Source organism: Fusarium subglutinans, assembly GCF_013396075.1.
Source record: "Fusarium subglutinans strain NRRL 66333 chromosome Unknown NRRL66333_c0000318, whole genome shotgun sequence".
NCBI lineage: Eukaryota > Fungi > Ascomycota > Sordariomycetes > Hypocreales > Nectriaceae > Fusarium > Fusarium subglutinans.
In genome coordinates this window covers 1-17,629 of record NW_023502381.1, presented here as the reverse complement: position 1 = coordinate 17,629, position 17,629 = coordinate 1, and the positions used below count along the sequence as shown (strand labels likewise).

General features: G+C 47.7%; 6 protein-coding genes across 6 annotated transcripts; 1 reads left to right on the top strand and 5 right to left on the bottom strand.

The window, feature by feature from the left end:
• Positions 1–644: 644 nt before the first annotated feature.
• FSUBG_13201 (mannan endo-1 6-alpha-mannosidase DCW1) lies at positions 645–2,086 on the bottom strand (the record flags this gene model as incomplete). Its single annotated transcript, XM_036678068.1, has 3 exons — positions 645–1,160; positions 1,209–1,462; positions 1,510–2,086. 3 exons carry the CDS (start codon positions 2,084–2,086, stop codon positions 645–647), a joined length of 1,347 nt encoding a protein of 448 aa, XP_036531326.1.
• A 1,082-nt stretch (positions 2,087–3,168) lies between these two features.
• Positions 3,169–4,327, bottom strand: FSUBG_13200 (pectate lyase; the record flags this gene model as incomplete). The annotated part of the gene is made up of 2 exons (XM_036678067.1): positions 3,169–3,989; positions 4,039–4,327. The coding sequence occupies 2 exons, from the start codon at positions 4,325–4,327 to the stop codon at positions 3,169–3,171; spliced, it is 1,110 nt and encodes a 369-aa protein (XP_036531325.1).
• Positions 4,328–5,502: 1,175 nt separating this feature from the next.
• On the bottom strand, positions 5,503–7,085 carry FSUBG_13199 (uncharacterized protein; the record flags this gene model as incomplete). The annotated part of the gene is made up of 2 exons (XM_036678064.1): positions 5,503–6,734; positions 6,785–7,085. The coding sequence occupies 2 exons, from the start codon at positions 7,083–7,085 to the stop codon at positions 5,503–5,505; spliced, it is 1,533 nt and encodes a 510-aa protein (XP_036531324.1).
• Positions 7,086–7,273: 188 nt separating this feature from the next.
• FSUBG_13198 (hydroxylase) lies at positions 7,274–7,759 on the bottom strand (the record flags this gene model as incomplete). The annotated part of the gene is made up of 1 exon (XM_036678063.1): positions 7,274–7,759. One exon carries the CDS (start codon positions 7,757–7,759, stop codon positions 7,274–7,276), a length of 486 nt encoding a protein of 161 aa, XP_036531323.1.
• Positions 7,760–9,279: 1,520 nt separating this feature from the next.
• Positions 9,280–11,054, top strand: FSUBG_13197 (quinate transport; the record flags this gene model as incomplete). The annotated part of the gene is made up of 4 exons (XM_036678062.1): positions 9,280–9,816; positions 9,871–10,272; positions 10,328–10,636; positions 10,686–11,054. The coding sequence occupies 4 exons, from the start codon at positions 9,280–9,282 to the stop codon at positions 11,052–11,054; spliced, it is 1,617 nt and encodes a 538-aa protein (XP_036531322.1).
• Positions 11,055–11,260: 206 nt separating this feature from the next.
• FSUBG_13196 (serine threonine kinase) lies at positions 11,261–15,195 on the bottom strand (the record flags this gene model as incomplete). Its single annotated transcript, XM_036678061.1, has 5 exons — positions 11,261–12,056; positions 12,096–12,254; positions 12,806–13,117; positions 13,178–13,344; positions 13,399–15,195. The coding sequence occupies 5 exons, from the start codon at positions 15,193–15,195 to the stop codon at positions 11,261–11,263; spliced, it is 3,231 nt and encodes a 1,076-aa protein (XP_036531321.1).
• Positions 15,196–17,629: the final 2,434 nt, after the last annotated feature.

The window sequence follows — 17,629 nt, the reverse complement described above, 5'->3', positions numbered from 1 at the left end:
TACCCAGTCTCTTCATGAAATTAGAAGAAATATTCCCAGAAGTTTGTATACACCAGAAGCGCATTAAAGTCTCTGAAAGAATGAATCTTGGAGTGAACTATGGAATGGGATCATTGGATTTTAGGAAGGAAAGCTGCTGCGATTGACCGAGCAGAGTAAAAGCTTTTCCTCAATTTGTACATAACCTGGATCTGACTACTGGGCAGTTATAGTTCTAGTAATTGTATATAATAACAATCGAATACCTGTCAAACATGAATGCCCGTCGCCGTGATTGCAAAGTCGATGCTAGGATGATCTTCAACGCGCAACGATCCACCATCAACCCCAAGCTTCGGTAGACTTCGGTCTCTATTCCACCGGACCTTCGGAAAGTTTCAAGAGGTCCACTTAGCCTCCGATGCGGGCCAAAAGTCTAGAAGCTCTCGTCGGTCCACATCGGGGCCCAGATTTGGCTCCGAGTAGGTCATGTTGTCTTATTCTCAGTTGGGATTACGGATATGTCGCCTGGACCGGGTCAACGATCATCATAAGGATACTTCTTTCAATTATTTTGTAGTTCTTTTCATCTCATAAATCTCTATACGTTAACTCGCATCATTCAAGCAATAATCAGGTCAAGTTCCAACCATACCCAGCTGTGACTACAGGATCCATTGTGAAGCCATCATGAGAACGGACAAAGCCAGGAAGCTGCCTGAGCCTGCAAGCTTGATTGCAGAGTTACCCTCAGCCTCAACAGAAGATGACTTGGATGTAGGGCTAGAAGTCGAAGAGGGAGAGTCTTCCGCCTTATCCGTCTTGCTGGTCTCATTCTGATGACCAGGAGCAGAAGAGTCATCGATCAACAGGTTGGAAACAACGACAAAATTGGAGAACGTCTGTTCCATAGCATCGCCGCCGTTTCCATATGCTTTCAGACCCTCGGCCGACTTTCGAAGGACAGGGAGTATGGGACTGGCTGTGAAGGGAGCGACCTGAGTGGCCACTGCAAGCCATCGGTGCGTGAAGCCCTTGTACATGACGATGTCGCGGGGACATATGCCTTTGCTATTCTCACACGCAATCTCGTTGAAATCTCCATTCTTTTTGAAGAATGTTTCTAGGGTTGCTGATGCGAGGTTCTCGGTACGCTTCCTCCACTCATCTGATCCTTCGGTCTAGATATCTCAGTCAGTATGAAGCGCTTCATCAAGTTGTATACTTACAAAGTTGTACATGAATGCAGCACCCATGGTTAACCCTGCTGAGTTGGCAGACCACTGGATCTGGTTGATGTTTGAGCAGTTCTTGGTAGCCTTTGTAGCTTGAGCACCATCATAGACTGCCCAGGTCTCTTTGTCAATGAGCTCACTAGTCTCGAGCCAGTCCCAGGTCTTTGAGGCATAGTCGGCGTATGTGTCGTTGGATGTGAGTCTGGCGAGACGAGCGCCAAGATTGAAGAAAAGAACATTTGCAAGTGCTATAGAAGTTAGTGGCTTGCAGACTGAATCTGACGAGGCAACATACTCGACTTGTAATCGAAACCAGCATTGGTCATCATGATTTGCCAGCGAAGACCGCCATTGCAGGTCTTCTGCTCAACTTCTGTGTCCCATCTCGCGCGTTGCTCTTCCCAGACTGCAATAGCAAGGTCGAGCCACTGAGGTTGACCCTCGGAGGGTTCGGGATAGCCATATTCGGCGGCTGTAAGGGCAGCAAATGCCCAAATGGACTGGTCATCGTTACCAATGCTCACTGTGTTGTTGGCTGGCATAAAGTCTTTTCCCTTGCCAACCTGCCATTGGATGCCCTCCGTAACGAGCTTGTTGTAGGTCTTGTCGCCTGTCAATTGCCAATAGTCCACAAAAGAACCCATGAAAGCACCCGACTGGTACCAATAATACCCATCGGTTCCCATAGTTCTTTCGGGCAAAAGACCAGGGGTTTGACCAGTCTCATTGCCCTTGTAGAAACTGATGAGATCCCCAGCAAGACCCTTGGACGCGTCTAAGATGCCATCCTTGCTGTCAAGCTTCATAGACTGGACAGGCGCAAACTGTGCCAAAAATAGCACAAAGCCAGTACTCTTCTGGAGTACACCCATTGTGTTACAACGGAAATAAGAAACGAGTGTGGAGAAGATCGATAAGGTCACTGCAACTTTAGGAGTTGGGCTGACGCGAAGGTTTTTATCATCAGACAAAAATTGGTACGCGCTAGGCAGCGTGAGCCAAGCAAAAGGCGTAGTTGAGCTAGCGAAATGAGCGAGGTCATTGCCCGCCGCTTGGACGACTGAATCCTTCGAGGCTATGTTGACCCAATAGCATCGTGAGTATTCAAATTACGACCCAGATTTGCTTATGTCACATGTTTACCAAGAGATGCAAATTTGGGCATATAATGCTTCAAAGTCATGATGAAAAACTATTGCGGTCGAAATGTTGTCTATTTTTGGGCAGTTTTGATCAAGAGGGTGTGAGCATGCTTAATATGCCCAGGAATGGATAGAGAGGGTTGACGAATACATCACCAAAGACCTAACGCCAAGGAAATAACATACCATCAAAGAGAAGATCAAGGGCGCTTGTACAGAGTAGAACATGCCCTTCGGGAGCGATACGGTGATCGGTGTTGACCTATTGGCAGTCAACAAGACATGACCGCTCTAAAAGAGTTATTCTAGTTCTAAGCTCAGCCTCAGGTCTGGACTGCCGCTTGACTCACAACGCTGTTACGTTTTTGGCAGTCATGCAAGTCTCGCATAGTTATCGGATACGAACTGCGCATTCTCATCCTGTCTTCGCTACGAATGAGGTTAGTTCTTACGTGCTTCTTGCTTGGCGCCGTGTTTCCGGCGACTACTGTGTTTGGAATAGTTTATGCTGATTTAGGTTCTGACATTGCTGCACTGTTGAGTGTCTCTGTTTTACCGAGTAAATGTTCTTGAGTATGCGGTTGATCGTGATAGATAAGTCAGGAACCGCGTTGATGAGCGTCAGTGACCAAGAACATGATGTCGCATAGAAGAGTAAAGTAATGGTAGCGCCTCAATAATTGTCTTAACCCCATGAGTATTAACTATATAGATACAAGAACACAAGTTTCTAACTGTAACTGATGTTTTCAAGTACACCCGATGTGTTTGGGTAGATTGTACGGTGTTTTCAACCCAATCATAAGACTCGCTCAGAAGCCACCGAAGCCACCGCTTCCAAAGTTGAAGTTGGGTTGAGAAGGCTGGGCTTGCTGGTTATCGGACTCAGACTCTTGGTCCTGGTTCTCGTTGTCGGACTCTTCATCCTTGTTCTCATCGTCAGAGTTGTCGTCCTTCTTGTCATCATCAGAATCATCGTTGCTAGAATCATCGTTGTCGCCGGACTGGTCGTCACCAGATTGGTCATCACCCTGAGAACCATCAGCCGAGGTCTCAACAGGGTCAGCAACCTCAGATGCGGCAGGGGCTTCAGAGCCATCAGCAGGAGTGGTAGGGGTAGCGGGGGTCTCAGTAGAGTCTCCAGAGCCGGAGCCGGAGCCGGAGTCGGAACCAGAGTCAGAACCGGAGCCGTCGCAAGTGCCAACCTCTTTGGGCTCACTGCCATCAGTGACACCCTCGAAAGTAATGCACTCTTTGGGAACGTTGGTGAGCTGGATGCCGGAAATCTTGGCGGTGTCACCCATGTTAGGGTTGATGCCGACCAGTATCTTTCCGTCGCTGGCAGAGCCACCAGAGATCTCGACGTGACGAGCAGGCATCTCCTTGCAGTTGCCGCAGCTGCGGTAGAGCTTGCCAAAGTCAGAGACCTCGAAGTCCTTGATGATGACGGTACCTCCACCGTTATGCTGAATGACCTTGTCCTCGGCGCCGGTAGCGCCGCCACCGTTGATGGTAGTGGTCTCACCATCTTCCTGCTTCTTGATGGAGAAAGCATCCTCGCAGACGGCGTCCCAGACAACATTGTTGAGAGTGCAGCCACCGTTGCAGTGAACGCCCTCGATCTGGTTGGGACCTTTAACAGTTAGGACTGGCTCGGAGTAAGAGTGACTGGTTGAACTTACCAATACGGACATTAGAAAGCGTGGCGCCCTTCTCGAGGATGAAGACGGCATCAGAGTCGCCGCCCTCCACCTGACCAGTGCAAGAAACACCACGGTCAAAGATGGCATTGCCACCATCGAATGACTCGCCGGCAGCGATGGTCATGGGAGCATCAAGAACACTGCTTCCGCCGGAGCCACCCTCACTATCCTGACGACGAGAGAGAGATGGAGCGCCAGTGATGAGGGGAGCGGGAGCGGCGTAGGCGCCAATGGCCAGAGTAGCCGCCATGATCACACGGTACTGCATCTTGATGTTTGTAGGAAAGATTGCTTGGTATGTGACGAGAGATGAGTGAAAAGACAGAAAATGGTATCAAACCAGTAAATACTTTAGGAATGGTTAAGACAAATAAAGAATGACCAAGCACAGCTTGTCGAAAGAGTGAAATAAAATGCAAAGAAAGTGATGATGAGACACAGAACGAAAAGAGATTTCAGTGGAGGAGATGTCTTGGAAACTTATAGCTTTGTCACTTGCCGCGGACCATTCGTTGATTCAGTGACATACACCCCCGATAGCCCCAGAAGCCAAGTTCTCGCTCATCAGGTTGCCCACATTCCCGAAATCGCCTTGTCATTCTGAAGATAGGTGGATCATTTTGACTGAAACAACCCACCGTTGGACATGGCAAAATTCTTAATTGATACAGCCCATGCGGCTCGTTTCAAACACGAATATTGCCGCCTATCAGAGGGGAATGTTTTGTGAAGGACCCTTGCAAACAAATGAGACGTGGCGTCGATCACTGACCAGTTTCTGAAGAAATCCCCGATGCTGAAACGCGACCCCCTGACTAGGGTTAAGCTTAACCGCGCGATCTTGCGTCTGGCGTTCTTCGCCGAACCATATTTGGCGAGGGTTATTATGCTTATAATTGCAGTAAAAAGCTTCTTTTGAGTCTATTTTAAGATCATTGAATTCCAGCACCTTTGGTTGATGTACAAGTTGTTTTGCTGGCAGATAGAAATTTAGAATTGAGCGCGGCGTTGAATCCCACTTGTATGGCAGCCACTTCTATACGCGGATTCTACAACATTCTGCTTCGTGTACCCATCTATTTCCGGACATTAGACTGATCTACGTAGTATTTCAGGCAAGATCCTGGTGCTGGTCATTATTTTTGAGGGCGGCTGCGGTGATATTGGTGGGTGACTGCATGTCTCAGGAAGTCCAGGGACGCGAATATCAACTCCAGAAACATCCTGAACCTTGCAACTTGATAAGCTCTTTCATCCAGAAATAACCTGAGGCAACAATTCATGTACCTGAATGTTGTGAAATGGAACCATGGCTGTTTCTCATACCACCATGCCGGCCTAGCCCAGCCATTTATCTTGAGTTGCCAAAGCAATTCGACAGTAGCAGAAGATCACAAGCGTGCCTGGTTTGTCAGTGAATTGACGCCTGGCATTCCCTGAGCTCTAGTCCCGGTTGCGTCTCCTCCGCTCGGCAGCAGCCAGCACATCACGGTCTACCTCTATGTTTACGAAAACCCAAATGGCCACAGCGTAACATGCCTGGCTGACGAAGAACGGCATACCGAGAGCCATGCCGCCGATCCCAAGACCGCGGACCCAGAGCGCTGCCATCAAAGGCGCCCCTAAAAGCGAACCAACAGTCTTTAACAACATGACAATAGAGAAGATGTGAGGTTCGGGATCGGACGAGTCAGAAGAATGGGGCGGCGATATGACAGGAGATTTAAGAAGTGATAGAGTAAAGATAGGAAGGGCAGAACCAAGAGCGTAGATAAACATGGAGGGTATTAGCATCCATATCTCACTCGCGATGGCAATCCCCAATGCGCCAAATACGGATGCAACAAGGCAGTACAGAGCGTTCCGGATATTTGACTTATCCGCTACCTCTGATGCGTCTTCGTGCCGGATCTGATGGACCGACCGTAGAATCTTTGGAATTACGATGGTAAGTAACGTAAAGTTGACGATTGCTTTGCCAGATAAGAGATACCCAGCGGAAGCAAATGTCCACTTGTAACGTGCAGATATATACTGAACGAGAAGCTTTGTGTCTGAGCTCGCGAGGGATGTGAGCATGAAGCTGAATAGCAACAAGCTAAAGTTCTTTGGATGGCTAGCAATTATAGTCTTGATCGTCTGAAGACGGTTCATCACAGACTGGAGTAGTGGCTCTCGATGGGATTGGGCTTTGATACGTGGTGATGAGAGGAGAGGCTCATGTTGGCTCTCATCATCATCATCGGTTCCTTTATCCGTGTCTCCATGTGTAGGTAACATTTGTATGGTGGGGATAGCCAATGAGAGCAAGAATATACCGAGCCAGAACGGTAGCCATAGCGATAAGGTCATGGTAGATGAAGCTAGTGCAGGCCCAAGTAAGGCCACGACATAAGACACTGAGCTCATATATCCGAAGTAAATGGCTCGTTGAACATGGTCGTCCGTTAAATTCGAGATAAGGCCGTAGGTAAGAGAGTTGAAGACGCAATCTCCACCAAGGACAGAGAGCATCGGGCCGACCACGATGGCCTTGGTTGGGAGTAGGATATCGAAAGATTCGACCATAATAGCCCATAGCAACATAAAAGAACGCGAGAGGAGATTGAGTCTGAGGATTACCCGACGGCCCCATTTCTCGGCCAGAAAGCTGAGGGGTATAGTCATGACGAAGTCTTTTGTCGCGTTAGCAGGTTACGTGCTATAGAGTACATGAATGACTTACCTCCGGCGACCCAGAGTGTCTCCATCACGCCCTGAATCCGACCTAGGTCTTTTTCTATCTCGCGAATCTTACATAGCTTCTCGTCGACGCTACCACCAGGCTGTATCCGCGATGGATCGTTTTGACGGTAGTAGTCCACGCAAAGGCGTCTTTCAATCAATCGATTTGAGGGGAGTTGATAGAGGCTCATCGACAGGTTGACAAAGAGGCATAGGGTGAGTACGGAGATTACCGGCGCGACGCGTTTGCGAGATCCAGGCCGCGCCGGCATAGCACTGGACTGACGCGCGTACTCATCCATTTTTTGTGAATAAGGGAAGTCGAATTTATTGTGATAATGAGCTCATCATCGTCATTTAGCGAACGGAGATATCGGCTGAGATTTTATCATTATCTTCGTTCGATCAGAGACAGCCTTATCAGAATGCGAGCACGTGCGATAAGAGATTATCTTATCGATCATCTTTATCTTATCAGATATCGTTGGCCTCAACCAGTAGTTGTTGCAGACGCCACACTCTTGACTGCGCCGCCATCATGAGACTGAGGATTTTTGACGCCTTGTTTGCGCTGAAAGCTTGTCCATGACATTGCATGCTCTTGTATGTACCAGACACCAGCAACGCCAGCACCGGGCCCAAGACTCACAAACGCCAGCAAGATACAGAGTGACACATTGAACAGATTCATGTTGGCTCGGCCGACTCTGTTCAAATCCCAGACAGCTTGAACGGTCCACACATATGATGCTAGGAAGTACACAAATATTCCAACATATTGTGCTGCTGCTATATGGAGTGATTGATCGAGTATAGGCGGCCGACTGAAGTTGAGTATCATGTTGAGGTCAACATTGCGAGCGGCTTGCGTGACGGCAAACCAATGACACAAACTGCTGAAAATTCCAGCAGCCAAATATATTCTACCCAAAGTTGTGACTTCGACCTCGACTCTAAAAGGGTGTTTGTGATCCATGGTGACTGGGATTGTTGGAGTCATGAGTTGTTTGCAAAAGTTGTTGGTTGAGCTGACAATGCCCTAACAATTCAGGAACTGCCTAATCGCGTACTTTACGCGTGGATATTCACCAGGCCTCGCCCTCCATCTCCTCGTTACAGGGTAGATTCCTTGATCATTTAGATAAGACTGCAGCGTGAATGGAGGGAAAGTCGAAGAGGTTACTATTTTATTCAAGTTGCCTTCATTTTGTTATAGTTCTTGCCTCTTTAGTGTAGTATTGGTCGAGCACATAGTATAATTTGTTGTTTGGTATGATAGATGATGAAGGTGGACTCTTATGCGTAACCCTAAGCTCTGTTGTTTGGCAATCCCAAAACGCCTACATCGACCAAGAGATAAAAAGGTGTCAATTTGAAGGAAAGTTCTGAGCTCTCATTACTCCCCCCCCCCCCCCCCCAAAAAAAAGAAAAAAAAGAAAACTGCCTAACCAGTATATTTCTGAAAGTATTGCCTGTTCGTTTTCTGGTTTGGCGCACACGCGTCTCACAGCAAACATTTCCAAGATGCTTCCGATGAAGGCGGTCATTTCATTGGATCTTTTAGTGGATATCGATCGTGCTCACCCATGCGTTTTGAGATTTCCTTCGGCATTTGGATCCTTTCTCTACTGATAAACTCGTCTCCTCGGGTTTATTAGTCCATGCACGGTCACGCATAACTCCGCCAACGCAACTGACGTCAAGGGTCCTCTCAGATGCCATTGATAACGTTGTAATTGATCAGCTAGACGTGCCGGTACCCGATTTTGGTGTCACCCTCGAGCTTTGACGTGGCCCATCGAAGCTTTTATCCCTCTGGCGAAGAAAAGACTCATACCTTGTGGGTTAAAGGTTTTGCCGGAGATTCAGACACGCCTGGAGATTTTTTCTCCGCGCTGATCTCCGGATGGTCCGGGGTCTGGGTATTGTACGGGGATAGTGGGGGTTACGTGAGGTCAAGGTCCCTTTCTAGGCTTTTTCCAGAGGACTTTACTGGTTCTACAGCGATAAATGGCTTGCCCTTGGCGATGATAGTGGATGTTGAGGCTCAACATGAGGCTCAAATGGCTTGGAAGCCAAGAGCCGTTAAGCCGCCCTTCCGTACGAGGCGTCAACACGAGTCAGGGACAGATACTTTGACGACTCAATTTGCCGATTTTACCAATCATTTAAGCTCATTAAGCGCAATCGAAATTGCGTGACTGAATTGATCAGATAGCGGAAGCACACCGACGACAATCTCACCTCGTTGCCCCGTACGGGGAAAACGCTCGTCCGGCCCGACTCATTTGCTCCATCGACTCCAGCGCCCCAGAGCAATGTGGACATCTTTGTAACGTAGCGCATGGAGAAGAAAACTTTGTCAAGATGGGGAAGAACAAAGACTCACCACTTCAAAGTCGGGGCCCCGGATCCCACTGATTCTTATAAAGCTCTTGATCTGGAGTCGGTTTGTTATCTCGACAGCTCCTCTGCTCGAATACTGACCCTGTAACCATGGGTATCCTCACTCTTGCTGAAGATAGGCCGACGCCGCCGTCGGTGTACAACTGGCGCATTTATGTGCTTGCCGTTGTTGCGTCGTGCGGTTCTAACATGATCGGTTATACAAGTGCCTTTATTGGAACGACTATCACGCTTGATTCGTTCAAGAAGGAGTTTGGGATAGATACCAAGACTGTGGAGGAGCGAAACTTGATTAGCGAGAACATTGTATCGCTCTTCATCGCTGGTGCCTTCTTTGGTGCGCTCCTCACTTACATTCTCAGCCACTGGGTTGGCCGCAAATGGTGTCTTGCCATCGCTTCTGCTACCTTCACGCTCGGGGCTGGTCTCCAATGCGGTGCCGACTCTAGCACTGGCTTGGGAATTCTATACGCAGGCCGTGTTCTGTCAGGTCTTGGAACTGGTTTTGCAAGCAACATCATCCCCATCTATATTTCAGAGCTGGCGCCTCCTGCTATCCGAGGTCGCCTAGTCGGTCTGTACGAGCTTGGCTGGCAGATTGGTGGCCTTGTTGGGTTCTGGATCAACGTGAGTCAAGGATCCATCCCTTTACATATTTCACGCTCGCTAACCTTTGGGTAGTATGGTGTCCAGAAGCACATGCCCGAAAGCCACCAACAATGGATCGTCCCGTTCGCCGTCCAGATCATCCCGTCGGGTCTTCTCTTCCTTGGAAGCCTCTGGATCCGCGAATCTCCTCGGTGGCTGTTCCTGAAGGAACGAAGAACACAGGCTATGGAGAACCTTTGCTGGATTCGACAGCTCCCACCCACCGATCTCTATATCACCGAAGAGGTATCAGCCATTGATCATGCCCACGAGATCCAGAAGTCGACTGTTGGTATTGGACTTTGGAAGCCTTTCCAGGCTCTCAAGGATCGGCCAAATATGATGTGGCGTCTCTTCTTGGGATGTATGCTGTTCTTCTGGCAGAACGGCTCTGGAATCAACGCAATCAACTACTACTCCCCAACCGTGTTCTCCGTAAGTTTACAACCTTGGCCACGTTTTGTACTAGAAGTATTCTAATCTTTCACAGAGTATTGGAGTTCAGCATGATACTGTCAACGTAATGACAGGCGTCTTTGGCGTCGTCAAGGCCGTGATGACCTTTGTCTGGCTTCTCTTCCTTGTTGATCAACTTGGTCGAAGAAAGCTCCTGCTCATTGGTGGTATCACTGGCTCTATCTGTATGTGGGTATTGGGTGCATACATCTACGTCGTCGACCCTACCAAGAACCCCCAGGATCATTTGACTGGCAGTGGTATCGCCGCTATCGTATTCTTCTACCTCTGGACCGCAGTGTACACTCCCACATGGAATGGTACGCCCTGGGTCATCAACTCTGTAAGTCTTGCATTCCAAACTATTGTTCCATTGTCTAACCAGTTTCCAGGAATTCTTCGACCCCAGTTTCCGATCCCTTGCACAAGCCTGCACAACCGCCAGTAACTGGCTGTTCAACTTCCTTGTCTCGCGATTCACAGAGCAGATGTTTGCTGCAATGGGGTACGGTGTTTACATGTTCTTTGCGACTCTGTCATTCTTCGCCTTCATCTTCGCCTTCTTCCTCATTCCCGAGACTAGTGGAATTCCGTTGGAGCAGGTTTACAGACTCTTCAAGATCAAGCCAATCTGGAAGGCAGACAAGATCCTCAAAGAGCAACTAAAGCAGGAAGAGCAACAGTTCAGATCTGATGTCAAGGGTGAAGTGAGCCAATCCGAGAACCTTGAGGACGTCAGTGATAAGCGCGGTGAGGTCTGAAACCACGAATAAGGCTTAGAAGTGATAAGTAGAATGGAATCGAAAGATATAGACATCGAAAGGCAATAGAATCATATTAGACTATGGATATTGATTGGAGTCAAGTTGTGTGCTGTGATTATAAGCTATCGGCCACAGGCCTCAAGAACAAATGTGCCATGTATTCGGCCACTATGAGGCGCTATCTTGCTCAATGAACATCCGAATCAACGGCTAAAGTTTTGCTCATATATGAGTCGGGAAATGGCCTGATTGCAGAAGTCAGTAACAACTACCCCATATCTACCCTTCTTCTGCGACCCATACTCTCCAGTCAGGAATGAGACAAGGGGTTGATATAGATGTTTTGCATAGTAGCTCGGATCCCAAAACATTGGCGTCTTAGCACCAAATTCCAACCAGACATCGCATGTCGACGCAAAATACATAACGTCGTCGTTGAAGTCAGCTTCCTTGGCTTCGTTGAGCATAACTTGAGCACATTTCCAACGGTCCTCGATGGTCATCGGTCCTTGTTTTATGTCTGTCGTTTGCTTCCATTTGCCTTGAGGCCCATCGCTGCGGGCGTTATCGAAGAAACTTGGCTTGTCGAAGTTGATGCCCAGAGACTCATTGTCAGGATTCCAAAATCGACGTAGTAGAATGGCTCGACCTCTTACTTCGTGAAGCTTAGGCCAATGTGTTCCTTTGAACCATTTGTGTTTATCCCAAATCTCGGATACGCCGAAGCGGAGGTTCCAATCTGGTGTAGTCGGAACAGATTTCGAGCCGTCCAAATTTTCCTCATCCCATTTGATAGAAATCAGCAGGGTTTCGCTCGGATACTTCTTTAGGAAATCTGCCATCCCGTCAAGAACTTGTGTCAGACTCTCCTTGAGCTTAGCACTTCCATGGCAAAGACCAAACGCCCAGCGACCTCCTTCGTTGTCAAACTTTTCCCACGAGCGCACCCGCAGATCAAAGCAACGGACGCCAAAATGAAGTTGATCCCACATGGAAAAACTTTGGCATGTTGCTATTGTAGTATAAACTTTAGCATACATTGAAACAATCCCAGGATTGTATAATGTATGGGCGGCAAAGTTCACGTTGCCGTTTGACGCTACCACAACATTGGATTCAATAGCATGGCTATTATGAGTGCCTGGTATTGAGATTTGAGTGACACTCATGTCGCCCGGGAGGGCTTTCATCCATATCCTGGGGTCGTGTAGATTCAGACTCATGGTGACAGTTTGGAATGATTAAGAGGAAGCGACAAAAAGTAAAAGATAAGAGTGATTTGAATACTTCAGCATGTTTCAGGAAGCTTCTTATACCTTTTGTGTTCTGATTAGGTGCCAAGCATCGACATGGGCAATGTGCCATATCTGCGCCAGCTGGAAAGTGCGCTATTGATGCAAAGACCCCTGCATTATTGGTTCTCTAGCTATATTCAGTACCTTCGGGTTCCAACTAGGGAAGTCAGCTGGCACAGTTCAGAAAGCTAACTACAAGTAGGGGAACCTAATGTAAATGTCATCGGATGTTCCTCAACCTGGTTAGGATCTATTTCAGCTGCATCACAAAATTCCGCTCTTTGACCGAAACCACCGCCGTTAATCATCGGGGCCTCCGAGAACCTTAACCCTAGTGAATTCGAAAGGATCATTTGTATTTTCGATTCATACCTCTAAAGTAAATTGGTATCAAGTCTATTCAAGTTATACTTTCCAAGGTCTAACAGTACAAACACCAAGATGTACACCAACAGTCGAGTCTTTTCCTTGATGGAAAGGGACTTAAATCCATCGATTAAATCGTTGATAGCGCTATATTCCTGCAAAAGCCCTGCTACAGACCCATCGAACTGAATCTGTGGTATCTGGAGTTGTAGATCAACCGGGGACAAAGTGATGTCGTTGCTCATGTGACGCAGCTCATGAAGCATCTTAAACGCTTCTGGATCAGCAGCCCCGGCATCTCCGGTTGACTCTGTGAGAGACGGGTTATCTCTGGCCCTGCTGTCCTCTTGCCCTCCTGAGATGCCTGCCAAGATCTGAGACTGTCTTGAAGGAATGTAGCTATCGGGCATAGAATTCAACTGATCCCCTAATGGCAAGTGTCTTGACAAGCAAGCGTACCTGAGATCCTGTCCACAACGGACCTGAATCCCTCTGAGAGCTCTCAAGACCTTCCCTGCAGTATATCGAACGGACTGATCTGGTACTAGCATCCCTTTTCTTATGAGATCTAAGAAGCCACGCATCGAAGGAGCACATAAGTGATGGTCTTTTAGATCTCGAATCATCTATGACGATGAGTTATCAGCTCAAGCTGTAGGATTGAATGATGTGCTTCTTACTTTCAGAACTGCCTCTTTAACCTCCCCCCGTTTGACACTGCTTCCAACCGGTGTGTACTCGTCTGTAGAATACCCTTCAGTGATCACGTTGTAAAAAGTATCCCCATGATAATTTCCATTTCTGTTCCGACGATGATCCTCCTCTAGTCTGCTCTTTGAGAAAGCGTCGACACATCTGCCGTCCCTCATCAGAAACACAGACGCATGTTCTAGAAACACACAACCAAGAGACCGGATGTCGTATCTGCTTCTAACCACTTCATTAACTTCACTCTCGGGTGCTTTGTAGGTTTGTGTATAACCCTTGATACCAGCCCATGACGCATGGGACTTGGACTGCGACGTGTTGAACTGGGTAAGACCAAGATCAGTGATGACCAAGTGATCTTTCTTGTCGCCCTGGTAATCACTAAACCAAAGCAGATTTTGCGGCTTTATGTCGCTGTGCCGTCCGTAGTTTCCTGCCAGCTCGACGTGAACTACCTCCTCCAAAGTGCTGGCTGTGTAAGACGAGCGCTGTTTGTGTATGCTACCCAAGCTCCTCACAATACCGAGGCATTGGCGAAAGAACCAAAGCGCGTCTTCATAGACATCAGGGCTGTACAAGGTTGGCATTTTTCCCCAATGATCAGTCAGATCGCCATCAGCCCATTCAAAAACAAGGTAGTAATAGTCGGCCCGACGAAAAGAGAAAAGAAGCTGATGAAGGTGTTCTCTGTCTGCGAGCTTCTTAATGACAAGCCGCCGTGCGAGAGAGTCTGCTTCACTCGGGTGGTCTATAGAGCTGTGCTGAACAGCCTTGATAGCGAAACACTCTGGCTTTGGGTACCTAACCCGGTACCATGAGTGTGATGGCTCGATAAAAACCTTTGTGACTTTGCCATACCCTCCGGTCCGAACTACAGGGGGTTCAGAATCCACAAATGGTATGACGAAATCGGCAGGGAGTCGAAAATGATCCATGAATTGCTCTTCTTCATCGATAGTGCAGAATAGGCTGCATAGCTGCATCTGCTTCATAGTAAAGTATTCCGCGTCGGGATAAGACCAAGCCCAATTCCTTGAAGACTCTATCTCATTCTTCTCACGGTCGTATAAGATAGGCTGTTGTCCCTGTCGCTGAATAGTAAGTGGTAGTTGACTATCTTCTACCTTTGCTCTGACAAAGTCAAGTAGAAAACTAAGTCCATTCAACAAAATCAATGTAGCCATGATCTTCAGTCTCCTTGGTTCGCCATCTGCTCCATATACCTCGTTGACAAGGCTTATCAAATCTTCACCCGTGAACTTTTGATTGAGTATTCTTTCAACATTCCTTGGGCTTAGAATCTGAAGGAGCTGTCCCAGAGGTATAAACGCCTGCTTACCTGTATTATCAATGGCGGGTTTCCTGCACGCATTCATCAAGGCTTCCCAGACAGAAGACATGTCGACGTCAACAATTGGAGGCTCCGAATCCAGGACATCTCCAGTCGCAGAAATTCGATAAGCGGCTAATGACTCAAGCCATTTGCGATGACCCATGTCTGAGATACTTCGAAATGTCGATGTGCTTTCCCTTTGAGATAACACCGAAATATGGATAGAACCTTGCCCTATCCCAGGTTTCAAGTGGATGTCGGATCGGGACGGTGCTTCTCCCCAATTCGGTATACCTGGAGGGTCATGATGAGACGCCGTTGGTGAGTTTGGTGACTGTTGGCTTCGAGATGCGTTGCGGCTTTTCCGTGATGTAATATATGAAGTGGTCTTCCTTGTTCCCCTCACTCTTGAACGTGGTTTGGAAGGGTTCACCATGGTCCATGCTAGCAAGGATAGGCTTCTAATAAGATTAAGGTAGATTTCGGATGAGGAGACGCTAGGGAATGCATTTTGTTGCTTATAATACCTGAAGGCTGAGATTTCCATTCAATTGAGCCGAGCCTGATGCCTCTTAGTACGCAATTGAGAAATATAAAGCCCTCCCTGAACTGCGGCTGAGACCCCTGGTCGAGACATTTGGGCTTTGCAGATGGCCAGCCAATGAACCCTATGGGAGTTCGAACAAGGCTTCTTGCTACCCATGACGGACATTGGCCAGGATGATGCCTCAGCGGTTAGCATGCTTGGCCTAGAGCGGCTCGTGTTGCCACCTCATTGTTATCAGCATCGCGAATCAGCGTTCTGCAGACCAATGCGTGCTTCTGGCACCGTCCTCTAGCCTGATGTTAGAAGACCTGCAGAGAGGGTTGAAAATTCCAGGCAGAAGCTATCCAGTGGCTGCCTTAACTTGACTTGATTGCTCAGTTCAGAACCTGCTTTTCCAAGGTGTGTCAGATGGAGGCCACCTACAGAGGCCTCTAGGCACAGCCCCCACTTCTGAGGTTGCCTTGTCTGCCTTTTTTCCAATTTGTCATTTCTGAGTCATATCGCGTCTGTGATCGAGTCTTTTTAAACCAGCCACTTCCGTGTTTCTTCTCCGACTTCCATTTCAAGCATGTTTTCGTCTATCCGTTGACGTCCGACTCAATCAATATTTCTTGTCCTATTCAAAATGCCCGGGCAGATGCAACAACAAACGAATGGGCGTGCCATGGCTAGCTCATCATACGATACCATCCGCATCAATGCAAAGGACGTTAGCCCACAAAAGCTTCTTACTATTCTCGAACGAAGCCTCCCCCGAAATAAGTTCTCTGTCGAAATGCAGCAAGATATATACACTATACGTTGGGACCGGGACTCGTTTAGACGTGGGATCTAACAACATGTATTGTTCCGCGCCAAGCATCTTCCCATAGCCTTCAAAAAAGCTCCTCGCACGAATGAGCCCATCAACCCTTCATACTATCATTTATCGCAGTCCGGGGACGGAAGATTGGACCTCATCAACTAGTCATCATCATCATCACGAATATATAGAATCATAACAATCGGCAACGAAATGAAGATTATTCAATGGACAATTTGAATCATAATTTAGAGAAGCGATAGTTAGTAAATCACAACATCTTCACCATCCATTGCGATGTTATGTTCAAGAAGCCAGGCCACTCCTACCCGCACATAAACCTTTGCCTGCTCTGGTTCGTCTTTGGATAAGGTAACGAGGAGAACGTAGTGTACTCGAACCCGAGATCCTCGCTTTTTGTCTTTACCAAGGACAATCCCCCGCAAGCTGGATGGTTCGAACCCAAACCCTTCATCAAGTTTGACTCTATCATGCATATCCGACTTATCCAATTCGAGATCTCTAGCAACTGCTTTCAACACAGTCCTCATCCTGTCTGTACCGGTTTCCTCCCCATATTGAAGCAAGCAGTCTGTGCTCCATTCGACCTTGTCAAAGGGTATATTCGCATAGATGATTGGGCCCTCGTATGCCATCCATGACCAAGAAGGAACATGATGGTCATCTTGGAACGTGATACTGCTGAGAAAGATATTCTCAGGTCGGGACCAGAGAAGGCTTCTCGCTAGGTATTGCTCAAAGACGCCAAACTCGCCACGAGTCTGGAGGACAGTTGAAAGGCGTTTCTCCAGACCCAGGATGGCCACTGGTCGGTCTGAGTTGTAGCTGAAATTGAGCCTGGAATACTTCTCGTAAATATTTTGAAATAGGGTGATTCGTCCACCTTTGTAGTACTTGAGTATGGCTTTAGGGAAGTCCGAGTCTGCGAACAGAGCTGATTGGGGACTGACAAGGATAGTCGTTAGACCAGACAGAGGTCGTGATGAGCAATAATGAGTACTTACTTTGACAATTTGAAGAGCCGCTCACAATGAAGTCCATTGCCGCATTCCCAGTAAACCTGTGTCCTGGTGAAGTGTAGTGTTCTTCTCGACAAAGCCCGCTCTTGCATCACCCACCCACGGGTATTCAGGGGCGCTGCTTCTAAAGCTCTGTTGCAATCTTCCATAAACTCTGAAATGTGAAGCAGACCACCTCTAGGCGTCTCTAAGGTCGCAGATAGTGTCGAGCTGAGTGGAGTGAGAAAGCCCTCGTTAGAAGTCGCTGCTGATGTCGCTGCGATTGTGCAGTAGGCGTTGCTAAAAACCTGGCCCATTCGGGCAGCTTCTCGTCGCCAGTCTTCTGGGTCATCCTGGATGATACACAGTGAGTCTATCCACAAGTACGCATCGTGTTAAAAATTATTATATATTAATCTTATAAACTTGATTAGCTTATATTCTCTTAGCTTTTAAAGCTTCTAGTTGCCTAGATATAACTTACCTTAGTAAAAGTATTAAT